This window comes from Aotus nancymaae, unplaced genomic scaffold (genome assembly GCF_030222135.1).
Source record: "Aotus nancymaae isolate 86718 unplaced genomic scaffold, 86718_ANA_hifiasm-v0.15.2.pri h1tg000033l, whole genome shotgun sequence".
Classification (NCBI taxonomy): Eukaryota; Metazoa; Chordata; class Mammalia; order Primates; family Aotidae; genus Aotus; species Aotus nancymaae.
In genome coordinates, this window is record NW_026988447.1 from 8,238,082 (window position 1) to 8,249,556 (window position 11,475).

At 41.9% G+C, this 11,475-nt stretch overlaps 1 protein-coding gene across 6 annotated transcripts in view; it reads right to left on the minus strand.

Moving 5' to 3' along the window:
* RAPGEF2 (Rap guanine nucleotide exchange factor 2) overlaps positions 1–11,037 on the minus strand; it is a 262,303-nt gene extending 251,266 nt beyond the window's left edge. For 4 of the 6 annotated variants that reach the window (XM_064383781.1, XM_064383777.1, XM_064383778.1 and 1 more), the window contains exon 1: positions 9,880–9,982. In XM_064383781.1, coding sequence (XP_064239851.1) covers positions 9,880–9,948 — 69 coding nt within the window. In that variant the 5' untranslated portion in view covers positions 9,949–9,982. Of the gene's footprint in view, positions 1–9,879 lie in introns of all 6 variants that reach the window. The other 2 variants (XM_064383780.1, XM_064383779.1) reach the window with 1 other exon arrangement.
* Positions 11,038–11,475: the final 438 nt, after the last annotated feature.

Here is an 11,475-nt window from a genome sequence, read left to right on the forward strand (position 1 = left end):
GCAAAAATTTTCTCCCATTCTGTAGGTCGTCTGCTCACTCTGACGACAGTTTCTTTTACTATGCAGAGGCTCTTTAGTTTAATTAGATCCCATTTGTCAATTTTTGCTTTGTTGCAATTGCTTTTGATGTATTTGTCAAAAAATCTTTGCCGGTGCCTATGTCCTGAATGGTATTGCCTAAATTTTCTTCTAGGGCTTTTATAGTTGTGGGTTTTACATTTAAGTCTTTAATCCATCTTGAGTTGATTTTTGTATAAGGTGTGAGAAAGGGGTCCAGTTTCAATTTTCTGCATATGGCTAGCCAGTTTTCCCAGCATCATTTATTAAATAGGGAATCCCTTCCTCATTGCTTGTTTTTGTGTCAGGTTTGTCAAAGATCAGATGGTTGTAGACATGCAGTCTTATTTCTGAGATCACTATTCTGTTCCATTGGTCTATGTGTCTGTTTCTGTACCAGTACCATGTTGTTTTGGTTACTGTAGCCTTGTAGTACAGTTTGAAGTCAGGTAGCAGAGAACTACTTTTATCAATTTGACAAAATATTCCCTAACAAATTTGACTGTGTTTAAAAGGAAATGGAGTTTGTTAAGACTGCATGAAGCAGCTTAGAGAAAAAAAAAAATCAGAAACTATTGCCTTGTAGAATTCAAATAGTTTCTATATAAAGAAATGGATGACTGTCAATTAGGTTTAGTCCACACATGTATGTTTATACATTTTTCATTTTATTTTATAAAATTAGTAACTTCAAAACCTTGCCTGCTCTTTTCTTTTTCATTTGGGTCCTTAAATGCAACTTATTATTGAAAACATCAAATACCAGGAAAAGTATCTTAAAATACAGAAAACAAATGATTTATGTCTTTATTATTGAAAACGGTAAAAACCTTCCTGCTTACATTATAATTATCTAAAATGTTAGGTTTCCTGTTTTTTAATCCAATCCTCTAACACCAATTTCAATTATGAAAAAAGTACATAACATATAAAAAATAGCATTCTTTATCCAGTATTTACCATCAAAAAATAAAAAAAGGAAAGACAGTTAGCTAATCCATGGGAGTGGAGAGCGGGGCTGACTTTATAACCTAAATGTAAAGGCACACATGTGAGGGAAAAATGTGTAGAGATTTTTTGCCTTAATTTGATTTTTAAAATTCTTTATTTTCTTTTTAAATCCTAATAAATTCCTTTTAAGATAAGACAAAAGTACTGAATATACTCAGCTTAGATAACACTATCATCCATAGCTATAATAGTGGCTCTGACTAGACTTTTAAACACACCCTTGCCATTCCCTTCCACCCCCTCACTCCTACCAAAAGTAACAATTTAAAGAATTTTTAAGGTCACAGGAAAGAAAAAAGTGGGGGAGAGGGAATCTACAATTTAAATTTCACTAAGATTGACTTCCTTAAGCTACTACTACAATATTTCTATTTTGCTAAACATACATGAAATATTCTATTTCCTACAATTTTCCTTATGCCAAAAATTCTCATTTACTTAAATTCAGAATCATGAAACATTAAACACTGATAAAGTACACTCCATCTTGGGAATATCAACAAAATTCAGGTGGGAATAAAGGTGAATAAATTGTTAAAATTATGCCCAAACAAGGTGGCTCCTATCTATAATTTCAGAACTTTGGGAGGCTGAGAGGGAAAGATCACTCAAGCCCAGGAGTTCAAGACCAGCCTGGGCTACATAGCAAGACCCAGACCTATAAAAAATACCAAAATTAGCGGGCATAATGGGTGCATGCCTGCAGTCCCAGCTACTCAGGAGCCAAAGGTGGGAGGATCCTTGAGCCCAGGACAAGGCTGCAGTGAGCCATGATAACATCACTGCACTCCAGCCTGGGTGACGCAGTGAGATCCTGTTGTAAAAATAAAATAAAATAAAACAAAATAAAAGTTACCATTTTATCTCTTCTCATCCATTTATTTGTTAGCTATTATGTGTGTGTGTGCTTTAAAGTTTCTCCAACTAATAAATATACTGCCTCAACTTTTACTAGTGATTCAATACATACAAAATATCACTTAAGAGGTACGAGGGTCTTCATAAAGAGTAAATCTTTACACAGGAAAAATAAAAAATTTTTTCTTTTTTTTTTTTTTTTTTTTTTTGAGAGTCTCACTCTGTCACCCAGGCTAGAGGGAAATGGCACGATCTCGGCTCACTGCAACCTCCACCTCTCAGGTTCAAGAGATTCCCCTGCATCAGCCTCCCAAGTACCTGGAATTACGAGCATGTGCCACCATGCCCAGCTAATTTTTTTATTTTTAGTAGACATGGGGTTTTGTCATGTTAGCCAGGCTCATTTCGAACTTCTGACTTCAGGTGATCCATTCGTCTCAGTCTTCCAAAGTGCTGGGATTGCAGGAATGAGCTGCCATGCCCAGCCTAAAAGATTTTTTTTTAATCATAATTTGGTAGCCCTTTCTCAAGATCACAAAAAAAAAAACTTCAAAAGCTATGCTTCCTTTTTTTAACTTTGAATTTTTTAATAATTTTAGAGTAAAAATGGTTATGTAAAAAAACAGTTCAAAGATCCCCTATGTGTTTACCCAGCTTCCCGTCATTTAGCATCTAAAATAACCATGGTAAAATTATCTAAATATTCAAATTTCACCAGTCATCCTAATACCTTTTTTTTGTTGTTCTTGTCCAGATCAATTCCAGAATCCCACCCTGCATTTGGTTATCACATTTCCTTAGTTTCTTCCAATCTGTGACAGTTTTGGAGCATTTCTTAATCTTCCACACCCTCAATACTTTCAGGGAGCACTGGCCAGTTATTTTGTAGAATGTCCTTAAATTTGAGTCTGTTTGATATTTTTAATTAAGAATACCACAGATGTCTCTTTCTCAGTACATTATCAGGAGACCCATGATGTTGACATGTCTTACCACTAAATGATGTTAACTTTGATGATATGGTTGATGTTTAATTAAGAATACCAGAAATGTCTCTTTCTCAGCACATTATATCAGGAGACCCATGATGTTGACATGTCTTACTACTAATGATGTTAACTTTGATGATCTGGTTAATTTGGTATCACCAATTTTCTTTACTATCAAGTACTGATTTTTCCTTTATAGTTAATTTTGTGAAGGAGATATTTTGAGACTGTGCAAATATCCTGATGACATGATCTATTATGATATTTTTCATCATACCTTCGCCTACTAATTTTGGCATCCATTGATGATTCTTGCCTGTAACAATTACTACTGTGGTGTTTGCTTGTTGGTGATTTTCTATTTCCATCATTCCTTCATTTTCTAATTAGAATTCTACAGTAACAAAGAGCTGTCTCTTCTCCTGCTTTTTCTTATTTATTCAAGTACTTACTTACATCAATATGGGCTCATGGATATTTTCTTCCCTAGGGGTTATAATCCATTACTGTCATTATTTGCTTCTCATATTGTCCCAAATTTGGCCATTGGGACTCCCTTTTGTATAGAGTCATTACACTTCCTTCTGATTTATTTTTCAAATTTCAATTGGAGAATATTGACTAATTCCTTTACATTAAAAATCATAAAGGCTAAGGCTAACCTTACTACTTCCATTATGACAAAAAAATTATTACAAAAAAATACACACATATTGAAACATTCCAAATGTGGTACGCCATCACAACTCTTGCTCATCCAACACCTTATCCTCCTTGCTCTATATTTTATACACATTATCACAGAGCTTTCTCTTAATTATCACTATTAAATCCATGTCACCTTTTACCATCAACCCCTCAATCCTCAGACACTGTTGGTATTTAGAAGAACAAGGCCAAACTATTCACTAACAACAACAGAAATTCATTTTAACCAAAAGGTAATGAGCCTTAATGATGCTGTGCTAGGATTATAGGCGTGAGCTACTGCGCCCGGCCTAATATAACTATACAATTAACGAGATATTTCAAACTAGATTCCCAAAACATACATGTGGTAGAAGACACTAATGTTTAAGGGAAAAAAATAGTATAAGACTATTTTCGACAACTTGGATTCAACAACTTGGATTTTTTCCTATGAACTACAAAATATCCATGATCATCCTATGCCATACTCAGGCTGCACTGGTGTAACTCAAGCATAGTTTAATATAATGAGATATAAAATGTGCACATTCAGCCACCCTGTCCAGCAGATTCTACTCCTGCAATATTTCTAATCCATCTCCATTGTGTAATTCAGCCTCCCAAACATCTCAAGCCAGGAGAATGAAGGTTAGTCTTTAACAGAACTCTTGGTCTCTTCTCACTATCCTCACAAATCACAAGCTTCCAAACACCTGTGATCATTCCTCATCCCTGGTTCCCAGCACACTGAACAAAGATCTACACATGTTGTCTTACCATGTGTGTTAATCATATGACGGTAGGTCAATCTGGGATGCACTTCAGGTCCCCCAGTTCACTGGTGGGTGAATTCTTACTCCCCTACAACTCAATACACATTCATCTAGGAAGTCCATATCCTTTTCAGTGCGGTCATAGGATAGCTGTTATAGCACTAATGAATTACAACCTACTTATAACAATGGATTAGTCAGTTACTTGAGGGACGTACATTTCATCTTTGAATTCCCAAGGCCTGTTAAATAATAGATATTTTATAAAATGTGCTAAAAAGAGGACTAACATTAGGCATTGCACTAAATAGTTAATGTACTTTCACATAATCCACAAAACCTCAGAAAGCTATTATCATTTTACAGGACAAGAAAATTGTTACCAAAAATGGAGTGAAGAGAAGGAATATCCCATAAAATGCAGGTATCAAGGACCAATGATTTTCAGTGGTTTCCGTATCTCCTAAGCCTAAACCAAATTTACTTTTTTAAAAATCGAAATGGGGCCTCATTATGATGCCCAGGCTGGTCTTGTACATCTGGGCTTCAAGAGATCCTCCCACCTGAGCATCCCAAAGCGCTAGGATTACAGGTATGTGTCACCACTCCTGGCCAAAGTTACTTCTATATAAAATTTTAAAAACAGGAATAATTTTTTTTTCATTAATTATATGAGTCCAGCAAAATCAGAGTTTTATTTCTAGAAGGTTATCAATTCATTATTTCGGATAGTCGATTTACATCTGAGGTACATCACATCACAATTTTATGTAACTTGAACTTCAAATATCACCAATGGACCAGGTGCAGCGGGTCACACCCGTAATCCCAGTACTTTGGGAGGCTGAAGTAGGAAGATCACTTCCGCCCAGGACTTAAAGACCAGTCTAGGCAACAAAGTGAGACCCCTCGTGTCTACAAAAAATCGTTTCAATTAGCCAGGCACACTGTCATCAGCCAGCAGACCCAGCTACTCACAAGGCCAAGGCAGGAGACAAAGCAAGATCCTGTTCCAAATACATATATATATATCACCAAACATTATCTATGGCCATACCATCCTGAATGCACCCCATCTCATCAAATATCACCAAAAGAAGACCTTGTTGTGATACTTTAAATCATCCAAAATCTACCCAAAAAAGTTTTTTTTCAGGTCCAAAGTAAAATTTAAATTTAAAAATGCAGTAAATTTTCTTATGAAGCAAACATTATTTTCTTTCAAGACTGAGCTTTAGAGTAACAGTGCATCCTTCCTTTCTTAAAAACAGTAAGATTAAAACTAGTTTTGTTCTTATGTCCCTTCTTGATGGAAAAACCAAGGTAGTAATCTTCTCCTTAAAAAAAAAAAAAAAAAAAAAAAGGTTCCAGCATTTGGGAATGACTGTGACTGCATTAAACCAGTATCTGCATACAGCACTGCAGCTGGAGAGATTTTCATTTTTGACCCTCAGCCAAGATATGCAAAGCTAATTATGGAACTGTTAATTACTAAATGTTTAAAAGGTTATTTGAAGGCGACTAAGGTTCTATCAATATTGCAAGTAATGTTAACATTTTTTACCATAAACTTAAGTTCTCACTTGTTCAAAGTCACATGCTAATAGTTTGACATTAGTATTTGTTATAAATGTATTTCTTTTACCAAGAAATTAAAATACCATCGTTATGAAATCTAACTGCTGGTGACCAATCATTTCTTTATGAGACACGCTTTTTAAATGGCATACAGATAGTTTACCTGTGTTCTATGAACGAAAACTACTTGAGAAGCAAATATTACTAGAACCCCAAAATGGGCTAAAATATAATCAAAGTATAGGCTGACAAATGAAAATATGAATCTGCTTATAAACAATGGTAAAAAGAAACTCAAATGGAAAATTTAACTTAACAGATACAATTCTTCCATTAGATTTGCAAGTTAAATATTTGTCAGAGATACTCTTTTGTGCCGTTTCTCATCATTTACAGTTCTCTGGGCTAAAGTTATTGTTTTCAGCCCTCTCGTTATGACTCAAGATGAATTCTACTGAGTGACTTCGTAATAAATTAAGTCCTGTATTCTTTATGACACAGTAATGGGTTAGTAACTATATCTAAAGTTGTAATAGCCAAAAAAAGAGGTAAGATTATTAACTAGGAGGAGTTGAGGTGGTGGTTATTTTACATATAACATTTCTTAAAGTAACTTTTACAACTAAAAGTGCATTACATTAGGTCTTTTAAGTAGAGGAAACAATTTTGCAATAGATGTTTCACCTGAAAAACTGAAAACAGGATGCATTTAAACACTCTACAGAAGCAATTTCAAAGGGCCTAAACAAGTTAATAAAATGGTTTAGAAAAATCATTTTATTGTATAAGCCTTGGGGAATAAAAGCTGTGTCTAATTTATTTACATCTTTTACTTCACCAAATTGCCTTGGTGACCAAGCTTCTCATTTAAGTGATTAAAGACAGAAACTCAAATACTTAAATAAAGCAATTACTTAAGAGTCCTGTTTTTCAACAGAGGTGCATTGAAAAATATCAATATAATGTTTTCAGGTCTCATTATTTTCAAGGAAGTTTGTTATTTAGAATACAATGCCCCATTGACCAGAACTCAGCCAGGTTTCCAGACACACAATACAGGACACACACTGGATTAAAGATTTTTTTCATTCTCTCAAGAATATCAGGTGAAATAGTGATAGTCTCTTGAAACTGAATATGCATAACCTGGCTAAAACTCAGATGATAACTTTTTTGGTATTTCTCCTTACTATTCCCCCTCTCTAAAGACATACTCAAATGAAATGTGTTTTCATTTTCCAGCTGGACATGAAAAGTTTCCAATTTATGGAAGTTCCCGGTGCTCTTCCCACCCCAAGATTCTCTTCTGGTCAACTTCTTAGGTTACACTAATGACATCAAGATTACTTCTAGGCAACTGATTGACCTAAATACAAACCTATGTTTTCATGGAGCTTGGAAATGAATGAGGCCGGCAAGACTTTAAAAAAAAAAATAGAATTGAACAGCAGGAAAATTAAATTACATGTTTTCCAATTCTTTTCTTTTAAAGCACTTTCCTTTTGCCCATAACGAGAATCACACAAACTTCTTTATCAAGTCTATCCTCAGAAACAGAAGGAAGCACAACAGCAAAACTTTCCTAATTCCTGTCCTTCTGTTCATGATATCAAGCTTATTTAACAACATTGCTTTACTTATACTACAAAACTCTAATCACAAACATTTATAAGACAAGACTATGGAAAATCTTCCAGCATTCCATTAACAAAGCATTCTTAATATAAAAAGTACCTTCTACAACAAAAGCTTTTTAAAAAATAACTTCTGAGTACATTTTAAATTTTTAGACAATTACCTTTGGTCAGTCGAGTAAAGATGGAAAACGTTCACATTTCGAACAACTTTTGTAAACAAATAAACATGAGAGTTTGCTCTAGTAATAACCAAATGAACATCAAAGTCAATAGGGCTGACACTTAGGAATGTCTGAAATGTTTGGTAGGTTTCCTGACGTTTGGTTTTTCTAAGAAGATTTGGTGGGGCAAATGTGCGGCTTTCCGACTATCAATGGAGCTCTCATGTTGTAGGGTTAGCAGTAGCTGGCCCACTTACTTCTGGCTCAGGCAAGATTCTGTGTTGGGTCAGTTTTTACTCTATTCTACACAACTGGCAGGGGAACAATAAAGTTTAACAGTTCATTTATTTGGCACAGTCACCCCGCAGTCACAGGGGAGGTTTTGCCTCTTCTAGTCTTGTTTGGTGACCCACCCTCCCAACCTGATAGCAGGTTTTAGTCATTGTTATTCTTCTAACTAATCAACCAAATGCACCACTTCCCCCCTCTCTAATTTCCACCAAAGGCCTCTGACACCATTTTCGGACCAGCCTTGCTAGGTTCTAACATTCTCAGCATGCGTAATTTCACTTGGCACTTAAAACGATATCTTGAAAGAAAAGGAAATATTTCACTGAAATCTGCTTTTACTTCACACTGAGACAGGGAATGTGCACTTTCAGATGCAGAAGACTGATCCAACTGACAATTTTAAATAGATGAAAAAGACACAGGAGAGGCCGCGCGTGCAACACCAAGAGAAGGGCAAGATCAAAGCAGGACATTCCTTGTTGGGATAAAAACAGTCTTTTAGAATGGGAACTTTCTGGAGACACTGAAACAAATTTTCTTGTAAAACTACCGCCATCTTCCACACGTTTGATAAACATGTGCAATCTATCCATGATCTCTCAGATGTGACAGTTCCACCAGGGAAAATGAAAAATCAAAAAACGGTACCAGGTGCCATTCTTGGGGCTTGTCCAAAGGCAGCCAGGGGAAGACTCTATTTTATTATGTTCTCCCCACACTAAATAATAATCGACATCAGAGAACGAGAGCATTTGGATTTGAACAGATGGCATCCAACACCTAACAAGCGAAGCAACACTTTCAAGCATTAGATCCTAAATGTTTGATGGTCCCAAGAATCAGGAGGGCTTATTTGTCTTAAAAGGGTTGGCAGGCAGGATCTCCTGTAGTCAACATCCCAATGCTTAGGAATATGCGTCATTATCGGGTCAGCAACTAAAAGTGGAGAAAATTAAGCCACCACATTTTTATAAAATTTCGCCCTCTCTAGTAAAACTTGAGACAACCAAATCCAACCCTATTGGCCGCTAAAAGTAAGAGAAGAATAAGCCTGAAGGTAAACAAATGTATAAAGGTTAACAAACTTATCTAATTTTGACAAGGTTGTGCAACACCAAAAGAATCCGCAGGGTGCCCTTCCCGGGGGTGTATTTGAACATGCCTGCTCTGCAGCTAGGTCTGCAATTTAAACTAAAAGCACTAGCCTAGCTATTCAACTTTGTTTCTCTTCAATTGAAAGCAGCATCCTTCCAAAAAAAGAAAAGAAAAGAAAAATAGTAAACATACAAATACCTCAATGTTTTACTTTAGTAAGTCAAAATGGATTTGTCTTTAGCACAACCGTTCAAGTTTCCTACTGTACCTTTCAAACATCACGAACTCCTAAGCTAGAAGGGTCACTTGCAAGGGAAGGAATGGACCTGCAGTCACGGGGGGCAAGAGTCGCTGGACGAGGCGAGATAGGACCTCATCCCCTGAGATTCAGAGTCACCCAAGGGCGGCCGGGGAGAAGGAAAGCTAGAGAATTCATTCTCACACACACACACACACACACACACACACACTCACTCTCTCTCTCACTGCCGGACAACATGGGGGGAAGGTCAGTCATGGGGAGGGGAGCGTTGAGGAGAACGTCAAGGAGAGGGAAAACTAAAACCAGCATAGGCGGAGTGAAAGACTCGGAGGTGGGATGCCTTTGGAATTAGGGGTCCTGATGCGAGAAGTGGGGTGCTCGGGGCGAACTGTGTCAGGAAGGGAGTGGGGGAACAGGGGAAGACGCAGCCTGCGAGGGAGAAATCCGGTCAAGTGCAGGCGGCCGCCGCGTTCTCACCTGGGGGGTCCTCTCGGGGGGATTCTTCATTACCGCCTGGCGGAAGCTGTTATCCACGTAGGACGCCATCTCCCCCCTGCGGGTCGGGCCGTGCCGCTCGGCACCCTGGCCGGCCTCCTCCCGGCCCAGCGCTGCGGCTGCCTCCGCCCTGCGCGCTGCGCGCTGCGCCCGCCCGCCCAAGGCTAATCAGCCAAACCGCGGCGGCGGCGCGGGGCCCGCGGGGGGGCGGCTCGAATGGGCCCGGCGGCCCGGAGCGCGGTACAGGCGCGAGGGGCGCTGGGCGCAGCCGGGAGGGTCGCGGCGCGCGTAGGCTGCCGTGCCCTGCGCCCGGCAGGCGGAACTCCCCTTCCTCCTCCTCTTCCTCGCCGCTCCGCGGGCTCCTGGCTCGACACGCCTCCCCGGCTCCACTCGGGGGACAGTGGCGGCTCCTCCTGGCCCCAGCGGGCCCGAGTTATTTTTAGGGAGGTACGAGTGGCAGTGGGGAGGGCTGCGGGCAGGCAGAGCCTCCTCCCCCTCGGCGCTGAGGGTCGTCCCCTCCTCTCAGGGGCTCGCGCAGCCACCCAGGGGTCTCCGGGAAGCACACGGATCTCCCGCGTCCCCAGTCCTTGGGCGCTCAGGCGCCGCGGCCGCTGGTCGGGAGGACGGACCGGGTGGGTCTGGCTCAGGTCTGGACGCTGCGAAGCCCGATCACCTCGGCCGCCGTCGCCACCGCTCCTGGTCTCCGTCTACTGGGCTCGGCCGTCCCTCCCGACTGCTGCTGCATCCCCTCGGGCCGTCCTGCTGCCGCCGCCGCCGCCTGTGCTGCTCGGGCCGCCGCTGTGGGCTCCGCCGCCGCCGCCGCCTCCCCCCATCAGCGCTCCCGGAGCAGAGTTGCCCCGGAGCCGGCGCCGCCGCGGCCAGAGCACCCGGCCCGGGCTGCAGCCCTCCGGCCCAGTCGCTCTCGGCAACTTTGTTCCTCGTCTGTGCCGGGCGGAGGAGGGGAAAGAGGGGGCCGCGGGCAGCCCGGGTTCGGACTCCCGGCGGCGGGCGTCCGAGGGCCGAGAGCCGAGCGCTGCGGACAGCCCCCTCGGAGAGAGTGTTTGGAAAGCGGCGATTCCCCTCCTCTTCCTCCGCCTCTTCCTCCTCCTGCGCCTTCTCCGGCCGCCCGAGCAGCTCCTCAGGGAGGAAGCGGCCTCCGGGCCTTGTTGCTTTGTGCCGAAACCATGGTGAGGGGTGAGTGACAGCGCGGGGGCCAGTCGGCGGCCGCCGCATCATCGGGGGGCGGGGCAGCTCCGTCGCGCTGATTCCCGCCTCCCCGCTCCCAGCCCGCCTGCGGGCCGCGCCCTCGCGTCTGAGCTGCACTTTCGGCGGCGCCCAGGTGAGCAGCGCTCGGTAGGCAAGGGGGTCGCGGAGCCGTCGGCCGGGCTGGCGGGTCCCTCGCGCGGCCTGAACCCTAGGAGGGGGCGCAAGTCCCGGTGCACCGGCGAGAAGCGCAGGGCTTTTCTCTCGCAGTGTCCCCCGCTGTCTCACGCCGCGTCCCCTCCCCACACCCGACGCTGGCTCCTAGGAGACCCAGCCGCGTCGGGTCGCCGCTCCCCGCCCGCTCCTGGCGCCAAG